A 17,992-nucleotide genomic window follows, 5' to 3' on the forward strand; every position below is an offset into this window, starting at 1 on the left:
GGCTCTTCAGCTTAAAAATGGAGATGAGCACAACCTGCAGTCGGACATGACTAGACTTAAGGTCAGGGGAAAACCTTTACCTTTACTTAGATGGGGAAAAACTGTTTTCTACATAGGAATGTTATCATTTGCATAGAAAATAGCATTTTTGTCCAAAAAAAGATGCTTTGGTGCAAAATAAGACCCCATTTCCAAATATTCATCTCTGTCTAGGATTCTACTTGTCACACTTTTCCTAACATGCATAACACCCAATTATCAACCATTTAAAAACTATTTATTAGATGATGTATTAAAACATATGGGTGCTCAAAGCCTCTCCCTTTTTTCTTGCCCATCACAGATCTTTCCCCAGTTGTAGATTTCTCAAGACATTGGTCCATCTTGCATTGATATTGTCCTGACCAGGGACATGTGAGGGCACAAGGGTCAAGCCATCATGTTTTGGTACCCATTCCAAAATCCTCAACAAAATCTTGTTTCACCACATTAATTTGTTCACATACCAACATTACAGAAATGCAATGGCTTCTCTTTGGATAATACAGTTCTAGCAGAGGAAAGCAGTTTGTTTTCTTTTAAACACAATTGTTTGATATTGTCCCTCTCTTCTAAAAATGCCATTATATTTGATTGGGGGTGTAGAGAAGAGAGTTCAAACAGATTTTAGTGTCTTTTGTTTAGAATGGTTGTATTGAACTATGTAGATGCTATGAATATGTTCTGTTTATCTCCCCCTTCCTGTATGTAATAAGTGAAATATCCAGTTTTACAGTTATTTGGAAGCTACAAATGCAAGTTCAAATCACTTGAAGCATATCATTTTAAAATGGTAGCCAGGCCAGATAGCATGAATTGCTTAAAGCAGTGCACTAAAGAGCAGAGTGAGTAGTTCTGGAATCAATCATGTGATATTGCATTTTGCAAGGTGGATTCAGTCCTCCCTCATTTGGACTTCAGTGTGTTCTTTGGCATATGGGCATGCAAGCATTTATTGTCCTAGCAGTCACCGCTGCACCATTAATTTCATTTCAGGCAGCAGATCTGAGAATCCTTTTCATAGTAGCTCTGCTTAGTAACAAGGTCTATGAAAAGTCCTGCAGTATTTATTTTATTATTTTATTTACAGTATTTATATTCCATCCTTCTCACCCCGAAGGGGACTCAGGTCAGATCACAATGTACATATACATGACAAACATTCAATGCCATTAGACATACAGAGACAAAGACAAAGACACAGAGGCAATTTAACATTTTCCAGCTTCTGGCTTCATGAGGGTATCTCAATTCCGGCCACAGGGGGAGCTGCTGCTTCATCATCCACTGTGACACCGAGTCCTTGATGCAGTAGTTCTCCCAGAATGGCTGTAAATAAGACCTTCCCCAAGAGGGTAGGTTTCCATAGCCAGGTAAAAAACAGGGACACATAATAGATAGAGTTAGCAACGAGGTAGAACAGATGAGTTTGGAAGGTTTGTAGCAGTTTGCTTTTTCCTGACCATACTAGGAAGGGCAAGATTGTTCTCTCTCTTCTCCTCTGCTGAGATAATGATGTGCCAGATTGGTTTGTGCTGTCTATGAAGGTCTAGGTCCTCCAGTACAATTCTATGGTCAACTACTGCCAGCATGACACTGGAGCTCCTAGAACCATGGTTCTCAACCTGTGGTGTTTTGGCCTACAACTCCCAGAAATCCCAGCCAGTTTACCAACTGTTCAGATTTCTGGGAGTTGAAGCATCTGGGGACCCATAGGTTGAGATCCACTGACCTAGAGATTCCAAAAGAGAGACCATATCATGAAATCAAATGTGCAAAAGCAAAACTTGCAGCTGTCTCTGTATGTATTCCTGTGTATGTATAGATTCACAAGTGTGGGAATTGTGAAAGAATCTCTGGGTCCTGTTATGAGTCCTTTTCTGAAAGGAAATAAACAAATATGATCTCATGAAGCTTCTTGTCTTAAGGGACTGTAGTTCTAGATCTGATCAACTTTGCAGAGCATCTCCAATTAGTTTCTTCTCCTCTGAGAATGTTTGTGATCCCTCCTCAGGCATGGTTAAAATACCAGTTTTTGCCTCTTGACCCACAATAACAAAATAGCTCTGCTGCCTCCTTTGAAATGAGTGGGGATATTTCTTGACAACTTTTGGTGCCTATTTAAGAGCTTGAAATAAACCATGTGTCCTTCCCATCATCCAACCATACAGGTTCTTGCAGTAGCCACATGGAACATGTCATTTGCCCCAAAGGTGCAATGAGTGTGGAACCTGCTTTGATGAGCAGTCTTCGGGTTTTATGTTGATCTAAGACTTAGATCTCTGAACCCACAGATTTTGGCTTCCTTCCGCTTCCTTGGTGACTGCAAGAACCAAAGTTTGAATGAAACAAAGGACCAGACTTGAGTCTGTATCCACCTAGAGAGTATCACTTTGAGCAAATTGCATTAAATATCTTAGGGTGACAATGGGCTTGTTCAAACATAGCATTGTCTATGCATCCCAAAATGTACTGAAGTGTGGGAGGAAGGCTTGGACGCACTCTCTACCAACCTTACAGACCATGTTTTGTGGTGGAGTGATGACCAGTGGCCATTGGTGACTTCCATGTCAACAGGGCGTTGAGTCATCATCCATTTTTAATCCAAATGATAAACAAACTAACCAGAGTGTTGAATTTATTTTGGATATGATCTTTAGTGTTTTGGATAGTCCCTTTAAACATAAAATCTAGGGTGGACTGACTGTTCAATGACATGGAAACCACTAGATGTCACTGGTAATTGTTGCTGTAAAAATCATCCTTTCCATGGGGAGTAGGAGTTGAATTCAGTTGAGACTTGTTCCACCACTTCATTGCGTGTCCAACATGCATGGCAACGCTCTGTTGAAAGTGAGTCAATAGTTTCAGAATCATTGTGTAGATTTGGGAGTCTATGAGGGAGTCTAATAAAAACAATGTCTAGTGGAACGTTGATCCAATCATTTGCATTTCTGCATTCTGTTCTACCTTTGTTCATATCATGTAATAGCATTTGATTCTTTATAGAGTCAGGAAGTCTATGGTTTACTTCTACTCCCAGTTTTGTTCTGTTGGCAATTCTTTAGTTTTGTTTTGGTTTTGGTTTTTTCCGTTTCTTTTTCCCCCCTCTTCCAATGTTCTTTTTTTCTTTAAGGTCAAAAGAATGAAACGTTGTAGATTTCACCCCAAAAATTCTCAACGACCCTAGTGTTGCATGTGAAAAAAAGAGAAATGTTTCTTTGCTCCACAATGGCATGTTCTACCAACCAATGTTCTAGAACAGGTTTGCATTTCGTGTTGAAATTTGTTGCATATGTTTGTTTTTTTTACGTTTGTGTTTTTTCTTATGATTTCCTTGAGCCAACTCTGCATGACAGTTACAATAGTGGTTCACTTTCTTTTCTCACCATCTCCTTTCTTTAACTCCCCCACCCTCCACCCCGACATGATGACATGGTTCCATTGATCTGGATTTCTTTTCTTTCTTTTTCTTTTTCTTTGTTAGATTTCTTTTCCTCTATAGTGATAATTTAGAGAAACAAACAAACAAGCTACAAAAGGGGGAAAATGGTATTTGGTGTTCACTCTTTGATATTTTTTCAGGAGACGAAAGAGAGAGAAAAGTTGTTCATCGGTCACTTTGTTAATTGCACATCTCAAGATGATGATGATGATGATGACTATAACATATCTCTATATCGATATTTACTTATAACTTGCATGTTTCAGAAATGAAGAATGAATGACGAAAACCTATTAAATTAAAGAGGGAGAGAGAAAGAAAGAGGGGAGAAAGAGAGAGACAAAGAGAAGGAGAGAGATTGACAAAGAACATAAGCAAAGAAGTGGTCATTGTCTGAAATAATGATACGCATGTTATTCTCCCCCTTCTCCCACCTGCATGTAGGGATTTGGTTTCGTTACTTTCGAAAATAGTGCTGATGCGGAAAGGGCGAGGGAGAAATTACACGGCACCGTGGTAGAGGGCCGTAAAATCGAGGTGCATGTTCAAAATATTTTCCTTTTCATCTTTTTATAAATGTCTGCCTCACTCTCATTCGTTGTTTCAAAGGCATCATGAGTGTCTCTGGTGTGCTTCGACCTTTCCCTCCCATTGTTTTATTTTTATGAAGAGTTATATATATATATATATATATATATACACATATATAAGTATTATATGTATATATTTATTTATATGTATGTATATATACACTTGTATGTGTGTGTATATATGTATGTATATAAATAAGAAGAATCTGCCCTCCCCCTTGACTTTTCTTTCTTTTTTTTCTTTTCTTTTTTAGATTTTCTTTTCTTAAAATAAGTACTTTCTGTTTATTTTGGTTCTCTTTCTCATCATAACTTTTGTTGAAAGTTGAATGACAGATGTGTGGCAAGCTTAAATTATTTTGCTGTGAACTGAAAGGTTTTGTAATTCAGTGGGTGCAATAGATTTTTTAAAATATATATATATAATTGAAAATTGACAACAACAAAAAACTCCAAAAGAAAGTGATAAAGCCAAAAGAAAAAAACTAAGAGAGAGAGATCATTTGGGTTTTAGATTTTTTTTTGTTTGAAATTTCTTTTTCTTTTTTTTCTTTTGTTCTGCTTTGTTTTTTCTCTTTTTTTTCCACTTCAGGGTTGATGTGGGATTTACAGTGGCTCTGGACTATTGGGCCAATTTGGAAAATGGAATCAATCCTCTGTGAAAATAATCTGAAAAAAATAATGTTCAAAATTCAACATACGTTTAATTTTTAAGTTTTTAAATAAAAAATAATTTTTTAAAACTAAGTTAAAACCTTTTTTAAGAAAAGAAACAAAATGCAACTTTAAAAAATATCAGATGGTTTACTTCCAATGGGGACAAATTGAGATCCAGCTTTGTTCTTCCAACAGGGTCTAAAGGTGCTAAATTTTATCCCCAGAAAAGTAAGCCCATTAATATTATTTTCACTCCGCCACTGTATCCCCCTCGACACTGCTGGAAGAATATTTGTTAGAATTTTGAAAGCAAGAGGGAGAGAGAGGAAAAGAGAGAGAGAAAGAGAAAAAATTACCAATTGAAAATGCTGTCGTCCTTTGAGTAAGATGTCGCATGTTTTGCCTTCTCATTTTCCCCCCCTTCGACGGTAGCACTTAGGGCCCTCACCAAAATCTCAATAACCATGGTAACTGTATACATATCCCATGCTGGCGATGGTGCTGAATGGTAAGTGGAGAAGTCCATCCGCCGTTTCACGTCTCTTTTTTTAAGCGCTGATATATATCTATATATACCACGTGGATTTTTTTGACTTGTTGTATTAAGTTTTCTTGATGCTCTTCTCTCTCTATACTTTTTTTTCTATTTATTATTATTATTATCTCGGTAACGCCTGTCAAACTGAGTGTCCGTATTAAAGCAAGCCTTGGAGACACTGATTGGATTGAGGATATGACTTTCGTGCACATCTTACTCAGATTGTTAACTCCATATTGTGTTAAATAATGCACCCTCTTTTTTATCCTTTCGTTAGCTGTGGTTTTGAAAGCTTGAATGATTTTGTTAGTTTTCTTGCAATGAACAAAACGAGGCTCATGTTCCCCCCAGTGTTGAATGCTACATGTTGCTTTTCCAATGGTACTCCTCGGAAAGGGTTGTGTTGCGCACTGCTAAGATCCGTTTGTCCTTTCGGTTTTCTTTACTTTTCTTCAATTTTGTTTGGACCTTTGATTTCTCCCCTTGTACCTTGTCTTTCCCTTCTTTCTACTCCACTGCATGCTCCTTCATACAATTTTTTTCCAAAAATATTTTATCGTTTCAATGTTACCATGGAATACCAAAAAAGCATGTTCTTAAATCTTCAATGGTGCAAAATCTTTTATTTATTTCATTTGCTTTTAATGTATTTTTTATTAAAGTTTCAAGGAGATGCTGTCACTTTGTTGAAATGATTTGTAAAGTTTTATAAAATTGCGATGAGAGTAAATGTAATTCTAAAGAGTATGATTTTTGTTATGCACCTCCTGCCTTTTTCTTGATTTTTATTTCATTTTGGGGGAATAAATTAAATTGCATTTATACATGAGTAATGCATGCCTTTCATTAGAATCATGGATACTTGTGTTTTAAAGAAGTGGTAGTGATTTGCTTTTCTATGTGCTTAGGTAAATAACGCAACTGCTCGCGTCATGACAAATAAGAAGACTGTCAACCCCTATACAAACGGTAAGCTTCAGAAACGTGTCTTCCATGTTTTTCCTTTCTGATGTACTTGCAAAAAGAGTTTTTTGAACCATCAATAATTCTTAGATTTTTATTAAGATTTTTAAGACAGCAAATTTATTGCTTACATGCATAGCTGTTGACTCCAACATCCATGTAGATATATTTTATTTATGATTGTGTTGGGAGGAGGTGTTCACTACCTCATTCATGGAGTGACCATCACATGGAGACAACACTCTTTCCTTCTGCACATGCACTCAGAGCATGACTATTAGTGGCCCAGAAAAGGTGAACATCAGCCAATGGATGTCTGACCGTGATCCAAACACACAATAACAAGATCATTCCCCAGGACACAAGGATGACCCTTTGGAGTTTGAGAGAAGGTGTCTTCATTCTGCAGAAGGTTGTTGCCTGGTTGCCATACCTTCTCCCTATCCTCCACAAGCCACCATGCAGACCTAGAAGAGGGTCAAAGTAGATGAAGATGATGGGTTCACCCATGTGCCTTCTCTTTTTCTCTCCTCCTCTTCCTCCTTTCCTTTTTCTTCTTCTTTATTTCCTCCTCCTCCTCCTCTTCCTTCTCCCCTTCCTCCTCCTCCTCTTCTTCTCCTCCTCCTCCTCTTCTTCTTCTATTTCTCTCATCCTCCTCCTCTCCTTCTCTTCTTCTTCTTCTTCTCCTTCTCCTCTTCTTCTCCTCCTCCTCCTCCTCCTCGCCCCCTTCCTCCTCCTCCTCCTCTTCTTCTTCTCTCCTCCTCCTCCTCCTTCTCCCCTTCCTCCTTCTCCTCCTTTTCTTCTCTTCTCCTCCTCCTCCTCCTCCTCTTCCTCTTCTTTTCTCCTCCTCCTCCTCCTCCTCTTCTTCTTCTTCTTCTTCTTCTTCTTCTTCTTCTTCTTCTTCTTCTCCTTCTCCCCTTCCTCCTCCTCCTTTTCTTCTCTTCTCCTCCTCCTCCTCCTCTTCCTCTTCTTTTCTCCTCCTCCTCTTCTTCTTCTTCTTCTTCTTCTTCTTCTTCTTCTCCTTCTCCTTCTCCCCTTCCTCCTCCTCCTCCTCCCTTTCTTCTCTCCTCCTCTTCTTCTTCTCTTCCTCCTCCTTTTCTTCTTCTTCTTCTTCTCTCCTTCTCTTCTCCTCCTTCTCCCCTTCCTCCTTCTCCTCCTTTTCTTCTCTTCTCCTCCTCCTCCTCTTCTTCCTCTTCTTTTCTCCTCCTCCTCCTCCTCCTCCTCCTCCTCCTCCTCTTCTTCTTCTTCTTCTCCTTCTCCTTCTCCCCTTCCTCCTCCTCCTTTTCTTCTCTCCTCCTCATCCTCTTCTTCTTCTTCTTCTTCTTCTCCTTCTCCCCTTCCTCCTCCTCCTCCTCCTTTTCTTCTCTCCTCCTCCTCTTCTTCTTCTTCTCCTCCTCCTCCTCTTCTTCTTCTTCTTCTTCTCTTCCTCTCTTCTCCTCCTCCTCCTCCTCCTCTTCTTCTTCTTTTTCTTCTCCTCCTCCTCCTCTTCTTCTTCTCCTCCTCCTCCTCCTCCTCTTCTTCTTCTTCTTCTTCTTCTTCTTCTTCTCCTCCTCCTCTTCTTCTTCTTCTTCTTCTTCTCTTCCTCTCTTCTCCTCCTCCTCCTCCTCTTCTTCTTCTTCTTTTTCTTCTCCTCCTCCTCCTCCTCTTCTTCTTCTTCTTCTCCTCCTCCTCTTCTTCTTCTTCTTCTTCTTCTTCTTCTTCTTCTTCTTCTTCTCTTCCTCTCTTCTTCTCCTCCTCCTTCTCTTCTTCTTCTTCTCTTCCTCTCTTCTCCTCCTCCTCCTCCTCCTCCTCCTCTTCTTCTCTTCCTCTCTTCTTCTTCTTCTCCTCCTCCCCCTTCTCCTTCTCCCCTCCTCCTCCTCCTCCTCCTCTTCTCTTCTTCTTCTTCTCTCCTCCTCCTCCTCCTCATCATCATCTTTTCTCCTTCTCTTCTTCTTCTTCTCTTCCTCTCTCCTCCTCCTCCTCCTCCTCCTCCTCCTCATCTTCTCTCCTTCTCTTCTTCTCCTCCTCCTCCTCCTCCTCCTCCTCCTCCTCCTCCTCCTCCTCCTTCTCCTTCCTCTCCCCCATGTTCTGTGCCTTCAAGTCAACTATTGTTTTAGCACTAAATTTGACCTAAAAGTAATTGAATCCGTTAAAGTTGTGTACATTGTCTGTGGTAATTTCTTTTCTTTTTCCAATGTTCAAATGCACTCTTGCCTTTGTGCTTCCTGTCCTAACTTTCTTCAATAATCCTTCAAAGTCTTTCCAGTTTGCAGTTTAGGGAGTGTCCTTTCAAATTTTTAGATAAACTACAATCTCTATAATTAAAGTGGAATGCACACTCTATATCTACCCTTTAAAGAGTAGCCAAGAAAACAACAATAATGTGTTTGTGTACCTTGCAACTATACCATAATAAATGTGTATCTGCTCTAACTGTCCTCCCATCTTTAGCTGCAGCAACGATGTCTCTTTTCCTCATTCCCTTTGCACAGTTCTCTTGAAAGCTTTCGAATTGGATATATCAAAACTTTCCGTTTGGCCCACTTCCATAACCCTTTAGCTTTCTGAAGCGAGATCTTATTTCCCTGACTCTCCTCCAGGAAAAAAGAGAGAGAGAAGAAGGAAACTTTACACAGCGGATCAATAAAGGCAGCTTTCCATATCCAACAAAGGGGAGCATCACAGCTATGAAATAAAATGGACCTTATTCTCTCTCCCCCCCTTACATTCCAGAGCTCATTAGTGAGATGGTTTCCGTCATCGAAAGTGGGGCAAAGAGAAGCAGGCGGCTTTATTTTTTAATGATTCTGTCATATTTATCTCTCCGTGCCCTGGCAAAATGAAAAATAAAATAAAATAAGAGTTCTCAGTTTGACATACAATTATTAAGCTAGTTACAGTAAATCACGGGGGAAGAAAGCTTTGAAATGCATCCTGCTTTTCTTGGGGGGTTCTGGGGGGAAAGAAGCTTTTATTTTCCATCCTCCCTTCTTCATGTTGATCTGAATATGTTTAGTCCAAATGAACAGCGGCTCATTCCTTCCTGGGTATTTTCTGAGCATGTCGTCTTTTTGTAAATCAAAACACATACTGATAGGGTCAGCACCCACATGTTTCATTGGTCCAGGGAGTGTATGCTTATGTGTGGATGTGTTGAGTGGCAATGATCTCCTCAATGATGTAACTTTTTTACGATGGAAAACTTTGTTGGACATCACAGGGAGACTCAACATTGGTCCATTAACCCTAGGCCTACGCAAGGAAGTACCATCTTGACTTGATGGGCGAACTCTATCTCTGATTAACCAATAGTATTCACACACTTTGTCCAAAAACCAAATCTCATCAATGTGAAAACTTCTTCCAAAAACTCTTTCCCATGTGACTGAGTTTTCCTGCATGACAAGGGTTTGGATTGGATGGCCCTTGTGGTCTCTTTCCAACTCTGTGATTCTATGATGCAGACTTCATTCCTTCGACTTTGTGCATGAAGAAGTAAATATATTATATGACGTCCAAATCCATCAAGGATATATTCCAAGTCATACACAGCTTGTGGATACATGAAACTGTGGATATTAGCAATCCTTATATTTTGACTATACTTGGGCTGGTAGCATTCCATTATAACTCACTGGAGGACCTAGAAAGGCCCACAAACACTTGGAAGGGGTTGATGCCCAGGTAAATGAAGCTATGGATATTGACTCCATGGCTAAAGGGATGCAGTACTTTATGTTTAAGTTTTAAAGTATTTGATGTATTTTATGTCGTTATATATTTATTACATTGTTTTAATTCATGGAGTGTTTTAACCTATGTTGTTGCTGGGCTTGTCCCCATATGAGTCGCCCCGAGTCCCTTCAAGGAGATGGAGGTGCAGTATAAAAATAAAGTTGTTATTATTATTATTATTATTATTATTATTATTATTATTATTATTATTATTTGAAATACAACAAGATGAATCTACAGCAGACACTCTGCCAGCTGTTGTACTGGATCACACGCCAATCACTTCCCAAGTTTCTAGGGCTGTGTGATGTATTGGCAAATAATGCGAGCAGATCCCAGTAAGGTGGCCTTCTGCAGCTGGCAGGTGGGGATCTTGTCAGCGCCAATTGTGTTCAAGTGCAGGCCAAGGCCTTTAGACACTGCACCCAGTGTGCCAATCACCACTGGGACCACCTTGAATCCTCATATCGTGCCAGCTTTTCTAGTTGTTTCTATTCAATCCTGCTGTCCCCTGGGATTATTATTATTATTTTAATGTCACTTCAATGTGTAGGCACTAGGCAGTCCAAAACACCTCTTGCAAAGCTGCTAGTTGTAGATAGGGGCATTTCTATTGGGTCTTCCTTTGTTCTCCTATCCAACACCCTTCAGACACAGTCACTAGACTTGAAGTGAGTAAGTAAGTAACTTTATTTTTCTATCCCGCCACCATCTCCCGGCTGGGACTCAGGGCAGCTAACACAGGACAAAAGCCCGAAAATACAAACAGGTAAAACAGTTAAAACATGTTACGATAAAATACAGTAAAATCGACAATTATACAAACAGTTACCTTAAGCAAACAATGCAATAGACCATCAAAACTCAATTAACAATTAAAATCAAATTAAAATAAAATAGAATAATGGATCAACCAGGTTGGTGGATGTTGGGAATCTAGGAGCTGTTAAGCTCAAATCACCCTCTTTGTGAGGTAAATTCCCAGGAGTGTGTGGAAGTATTTCTTCCAATGCAGCAGAGAAACTTACGCGGAGTGAGTGTAGGAAAGCCTTTGTCTCTTCAGGATGGCAAAGGATTGCAAAGTCAGCTTAAAAGTTTAAAAACATTTATTGGGGTAAAAAGAAATCCATTGATTGATAGAAAAGGTTTGGAGCTAAATAGCTTATCTAATCTGGTCTAATATAGGTAGACGGATCAAAATAACAAAGAATCTAGATAGCTACATCTTGACTACAAGAGGGGACAAAATGTGTCCTCTCTGTGAAACAAAGCAGGAAGAATGAATGTGAGTCCCTTTCTTCTCTAGGGCCATAAAAATTCCAAAGGCCAAATTGAGGAAGTTACATCAAAGCCCTAGGAGAGATCACATTTCTAAGTCAACAAGCAAATGGGTGGGTCTAAACAGAACAGGAAGAAGGAAATAAGAGTAAAGCCTATCAACCCTGGCGATCAATGGGGTGTCAGATGTTGCAGCCAGATCGCCCTCACATCCATTTTGGGAGGAGACTTTAACGCTAAGATGGGCTTTATAGACACCATAAGACTCTCCCTCCCGAGCCTGATTATGATCTACCCCTCCTTATGCGACAATATTGAAACCAGGAAATATTTTTATCTAATTTATTCATTTCCTGTTGTGTTTTTAGTGCCCAATTCCCATTTTTTATTATTAATAGATCTTTATATTTAAGCCAATTTCCCCACCCTATTCTTCATCTTTGGGAGGCCTGTAATGATGATATCCATAATGGTGTTTTTTCATATAGCTTTTTTTAAAAATTTCTCCCATATCTTAAGAATTGAGGACCTTATAAAACAAAATTATTTTCTATCTTTTTTTTCATACCAGAGATAAGAGTGCCAGCCTAATCTCAGGTCTATTCCCTTCAGATTCAAAAATTTTGCTATCTGTTTTGCCCAATCTTTGGCCCAAAATAGTGCTGCCGCCTCAAAGTATAGTTTTATATCAGGTGTAGCTAGACCTCACCTCTTTCTTTCATAAATCATGTATTTTACTTTAATTCTGGGTTTCTTTTTTTTCTTCTTTTTTTTTTGGCAAATAAACTTCATTCTATCTTTATGCCAAAAAAAAAAAAAAAGGCCAGCCAGAATCCTGAACGGGATCTTGTTAACAGCTTGTTTATTTTAACTTCTTTTGTACCACGAGTTGTATGTTGTATGTATGTTTTGATATGGCCGATGGGCTAATCAATAAAATGTGATTGAGTAAAGCCTATCAAGCATGCATAGGACTGTGGGAAGGTGTCCCTAACTCTGTTCTAGGCTTTGCTATCTAACGATAGAGAAGCTATTTGCTCAACTATCTAAGGCAAACAATTGGCATAAAAAGCATACTGGGTGCAAGTTAACTAGCAAAGAAAGTGGGATGATGGTCACACTGGGAGTCAAGGCTCTTCTGGACTCTTGGACCAGTTCTTAAACACGCTTCTGGAATGAGCTTTGTGTATTCCAAGTAGACAGGAATGTACTTAGTCCTAATCTTTTTTTAATACTGGTTTTAAACCACTTCATTGGATGAGTTGCAATAGCAAATTCCCAGATTAGCTTAGTGTTTACACCTTATTTTATTTTTTTGGTTATTTAACATTTAATGTTTATTTTACTTAAGTGATATTTGTCTTTACTGTTCAAATGTAGCACAAATCCTATGTAAAATCATACTACGTATTTTTGACATTAATATTGAAATCTGAAATATATACAGAATGACATTTTCTAACAGTGGAGGGGATAGCATGGAGGGGCCACTTGACTAAAGTGCAAAAATATAGTTCTAAAGTGCTTTGGGGTCATGGACAAAGTGCAAATGTTTCTAGACCGATGGAGTGGTAGACGGACGTCCAAATTATTATGGAAAGAGGAGTATTAATCTAACTTTTGGTATTGGGGACTGATTTATTCAAAAGCACAGCTAAAAAGCTGCTTTTTAAAAGAGGCAAAAGACTCACTTCCTTTGCTCTCCTGTTCCACACTCCTTCCGTATCCTTCCGATCCAGGCCCTAGACCAATGATGGGCAACTTTTTGCACTTGGTGTGTCAAAATTCTCCAAAAAACCTAGCATGACTTGAGTGGTGTGTCACTTTGAGAGAGAAAAAACCATAATTTCACAATATGTATAGTTTAAATAACAAAAATGTATCATTGTAATATATAACTGTATTTCATAAATCAAAAACTATTTACTACCATTATTTCCACGTACAACAATCTATGGTGCCTCTTGCAGTTTCCACGCTGATTTCTCTCTATTCTAGTTACAATGTAGTCATGAATAATGAATAATATAATAATAATATAATGGTATTAATATGATAATATACTACAATAATAATAGAATAATAATAGAATGTGTGTGTGTGTGTGTGTGTGTGTGTGTGTAATGTGCATAATTCCCATGGAATAAACAACAAAACAAATCACACCAAATTTGGCCACAAAAGACATAGTCATCCAATCAATCTACATGCGTCAGCGTGTCAGCAAAAATGGCTAGGCGTGTCAGTGCTGACACGCATGTCATAGGTTGGCCATCACTGCCCTAGACTTAAACTGTTCAGCATGTTAAACGTGTACTCTGTGGCTGAGCTATAGACTCCCTTCCACCCGTCGCTCTTGGTCTGCGCCTGCATGAGGGATCTCTCCCTCCCCCTCCCTTTAAAAGTTTCAACCTGAAGATCTAGCTGTTGTGACAGCAAGACAAATTCACAGCATTACACCCACCGTGGCAAATTTACCTCTTCCAACCACTAACACAGGGTTCCTTGGCAGTTCCTCACTCGTATATGTCAAGCTTCCCCTCACACTTGATTAACCCACACAGTTATGGGCCAGCACATATCTCATTGACAAGACAAAGTAAAGTTTAATTGCTGTTATTTTCATGATGAATGAAGTCTTTGCTGTGTGAGCTTCGCTAAGTCAGATGATACAGCCATCAAAACGGGAGGGCGAAGGAAATGAAATATGAGAGCGATTTTCATCGATCTGCATCTCCCGGCATACCGTTCGCCTTGCCCCCCCCTTCCCTAACTCTCTTTTCTTGTACAAATTGAGGCACCATTAGTATAACTTAAAATCAGAAGGTATATTCCAACCTTTTGACAGAAAGGGAAATTAGCTTATATCGCTCTTATGTTGGACTACAGAGATGGGAAGAAAGATAATCAAGGCTTCCTGTAATTGGATATTTTAATGAATGAAGCACTAAGCTCATATGGGCTTTTGAAGATGGTTGAGGGGTTGAAAACAACTTTTCCATGGCTGAAATATGGTTATTTCTTTCACTTGGTTTGCTGGCCTTCACGTCTGTTCTTGGCTTTCCTGCATTGTTCACCTTTTGCGTTTGCTTTTCTGCATTGAGACGATGTAAGCAAACTGGACTAGTAGACCCAGGACTGTGAAAATCAAAAGGAGAGCAATAATATTTAAAATGGTAGCACATAGTTCAGCTCTCTATTGTTGTTGTTGTTGTTGTTGTTGTTGTTGTGTGCCTTCAAGTTGTTTCTGACTTAACGGCAACCCAAAGATGAAAGTATCATGGGGTTTTCTGGGGTGCACCCAAGGTCATCCAATGGGTTTCTATGGTCAAGTCAGTGGGTTGAAACCTAGTCTCCAAAGCTTTATTACAATACTCTAAACTAGTTCTCAAACCATTACTCCAAGTTGGCTTTCAGCCCGTTTTTTGATAAAATTTGATGAAGAGTCCTGAAGATCTCAAAATTTTCACAATAAGCCTCAGTTGAATTGAAGACACATGGCAGCTGAAAGAGCATAGTATACTTTTTAAGGGCTGGATAAGTGCTTTGCGAACATGGATGCTGAGTATTTTTTAAAAAAACAATCACTATCTTGTAAGACATTCATTCAACATAATGGTGCAAAGAAGAAATTATTTTGCCTTTGACAAGAAAGGTTGCATTGAGTGATCTTGTCAAGAATATACTTCAAATGTCAAAAGATGTTTCTTATTTCAGGACTTCTTTCTGAAAACGTTCACTTGCTCAACAAACTTGCGTGCAAAATACTGGGCTTAAACAAAAAGAGGACCCTGTTTTGGCATAGCAAACAGTGGATCTTAAACAAAAACATGCATGTTTTACATGCAATAATATTTTTTCCACATTTTTTGCAAAGAGTATTAAAAATGTGTTGTCGAAGGCTTTCATGGCCAGAATCACTGGGTTGCTATGAGCTTTCCATGCTGTATGGCCATGTTCCAGAAGCATTATCTCCTGACGTTTTACCCACATCTATGGCAGGCATCCTCAGAAAACTCACAGCAACCCAGTATTAAAATTATTTTTAAAGTAACGAAAAATCCCATAATCTCATCTAATGGAGAGGGAAGTTTTGAAATTGTTGACTCTTACATGTAAAAATGAATTAAGTGGTTGCATTTACATCCATAGTATCACCCTTTAAATGTGGACATAAATCTAATGTCATTATAAGTACAGTAGAGTCTCACTTATCCAACACTCGCTTATCCAACGTTCTGGATTATCCAACGCATTTTTGTAGTCAATGTTTTCAATACATCATGATATTTTGGTGCTAAATTCGTAAATACAGTAATTACTACATAGCATTACTGCATATTGAACGACTTTTTCTGTCAAATTTGTTGTATAACATGATGTTTTGGTGCTTAATTTGTAAAATCATAACCTAATTTGAGTTAAGAGTTCTTCTTAAACTCTCCTCATTATCCAATGTATTCGCTTATTCAATGTTCTGCCGGCCCGTTTATGTTGGATAAGTGAGACTCTACTGTAGCAATATTCAAACAATACATTATGCCTATGACCCTGGCTCAGATTTGATTTTATATGCTTTCTGTAGGTTGGAAATTAAATCCAGTTGTGGGTGCAGTCTATAGTCCAGAATTCTATGCAGGTAAGCATGTATTGTGTATTTAGTTGTTTATCAGAACACAATGGTACACGTTTCCTCTCAACTGCTAATATATTTATTCTTTCAATTAAAAGTTTTATAATTTTAGGGGATTTTAACTATTTTTAATACTTCTATGTTTAATTCTATTGTAGAGTTTATATTTTGTAAGATTTTTAAATTGTTATTTGTATTGTTTTAGTATTAGCCACTAAAAAGCAGAAAGTGAGATAATAATAATGTATAACTATTTTATTATAATATAACATTTATAATAATAACTGTATTTTATTGCTTTCCATTACTTCATTAATCTTTTTGGTGAAGCTAATATTACTGAATTACTCTACTGAGCTCAAGTAATGAGTAAGTGCAAACAAGGCCTCATCCTAGGACTCTTTTTGTTCAAGTGGTTAGATTCCTAGTCTCAGCCTTATGTGTAGAACCATGTGTTTCTGAAGACAGGGCTACCAAAAATACATGCAATTTCATGTCTCACAATGTCATATAACATGAGGTCCATGTTTTGTGCTGTTTTGCAAACAAAGCAGCATTTTCTGTGCAGAAAATGATACTCCTGTGAAAATGTTGTGCAGTGGGTGTTCCAATAGCATTATGCTTTAGGAATGTGTGACCATTGCACATCAGGGCACATTGTGTCAGGGGATGATGGGTAGCAGAGTGAAATCCAAAAATTCACCATCCCGGTCTTCACCTCCTTCTCTCCAGACTGTCTCCCCGTGTGGAAATACAGCACTGGACAAACACACTCCAGCAGATGAGGTTTCGGTTGGAAATCCAATGGCAATAAACTTTTATTTACATTTCTATATACAAACAGAGCAAATCAGTCCTTCTCTCCATGAGTGCTCGTCGAAGCGACTCATGCACACACAGCACACTGCTCTTCTGTTCAGGAAACTCCTCTGCGTTCCACAGGAACAAGAAAGAAAGCCCCGGTCAAAACAAACTTGACCCCATTGGTCCTGTGATACGTCAACCATAGCAGACTCTCATTAACTCCATAAATGCTGAAATGCCTAGCCGAAAAACTAACACATAAGGCATTTCTAATAACCCAGATTGATTTTAACATTTCACAATACACAATACCCTGACAATTCCCCTCCAAAATGTTCAAATCAATTCTCTACATACTTTAACGCTCTACACATTTGATCAATCTCTCTTTAGCTTCCACAGGATAATACATGTATACATACAGTCTTTTTCAATCACATGTAAATTGCTTTGATCACAGTACATCAACTCTCTTCTTGCATCTTTATTAACACAATCAATGCTAGAACCAAAACCCAATACACTGATGCTTCACTTCATTAATTAATAGTTTTCCCAATCTCTGAAAACTTAATTCATTGTGCCACTTAGATTCATTTGATGCAGCCAGGCTATATTTCAAATCACTGCTGGCTTAATCATGGATTTCAATTTCTCTTAAAATCCAATTTCTTAAAACCAATTCATCTCATAATCATATTTTTCCATCACAATTATTCACAAAAATGATTTAACTCTTTCTGAACATATATACATGTTTCAATTTCCGTTCAGACTAATAAACAGGCACACTCTTTTTGCATCTCTGGCGCTTTGGCAACACATGTGCCAATTGACATGTTGGAGACCACTGATCATCTGATTCAATCTCGGTCTCAAGAAGAGATATATCTTCATTTTTTTCTGTCACCTGCTCTTCACTCTCAAGCTTAGGTGATTTTTTCCATTTACCCCCTCTCTTCTGACTCTTCTGGGGAGTCTGTACTTCCCCGTGTTTCACTAGAGTAACCATCTCCTCCTTAATGGTTCGTTGCATATCCTTTCCAACAACAGAACCCCCTCCACCTGAAGCTTTCTGTACCTCCGCTTCCTTGGTGGAATTGTTATGAAACAACATCTCTTTGTTCAAATGCAACCTGTCCTTCTTTGTACGCCCTCTTTGAGAAAATAAGCCTCCCAAGACCACTGTGGAATTTAAGCTTGTCTTGGTAGTAGCCTAAGAATTGCATTCTCCTCCACTTAGGCTCTCCCTTTTTCCTTTGGTTGGCTGGAACTTGTACCTGGGCGTACTGGCCATAAATTCTTAGGTGTTTTAAACTTGGAGATCTTTT

At 38.6% G+C, this 17,992-nt stretch overlaps 1 protein-coding gene across 15 annotated transcripts in view; it reads left to right on the forward strand.

Moving 5' to 3' along the window:
- The window catches only part of rbfox1 (RNA binding fox-1 homolog 1), a 1,150,117-nt gene that overhangs the window by 1,050,919 nt on the left and 81,206 nt on the right, over positions 1-17,992 (forward strand). For all 15 annotated transcript variants that reach the window (XR_010001199.1, XM_062964632.1, XM_062964630.1 and 12 more), the window contains 3 exons: positions 3,929-4,021; positions 6,178-6,238; positions 15,810-15,863. Coding sequence is in view for 14 of the 15 variants with exons in the window: in XM_062964632.1 (XP_062820702.1) it covers positions 3,929-4,021; positions 6,178-6,238; positions 15,810-15,863 (208 nt within the window). In the remaining variant the exon portion in view is untranslated. The remainder of the gene's footprint in view (positions 1-3,928; positions 4,022-6,177; positions 6,239-15,809; positions 15,864-17,992) is intronic.

This window comes from Anolis carolinensis, unplaced genomic scaffold (genome assembly GCF_035594765.1).
Source record: "Anolis carolinensis isolate JA03-04 unplaced genomic scaffold, rAnoCar3.1.pri scaffold_13, whole genome shotgun sequence".
In the NCBI taxonomy this organism is placed as follows: Eukaryota; Metazoa; Chordata; class Lepidosauria; order Squamata; family Dactyloidae; genus Anolis; species Anolis carolinensis.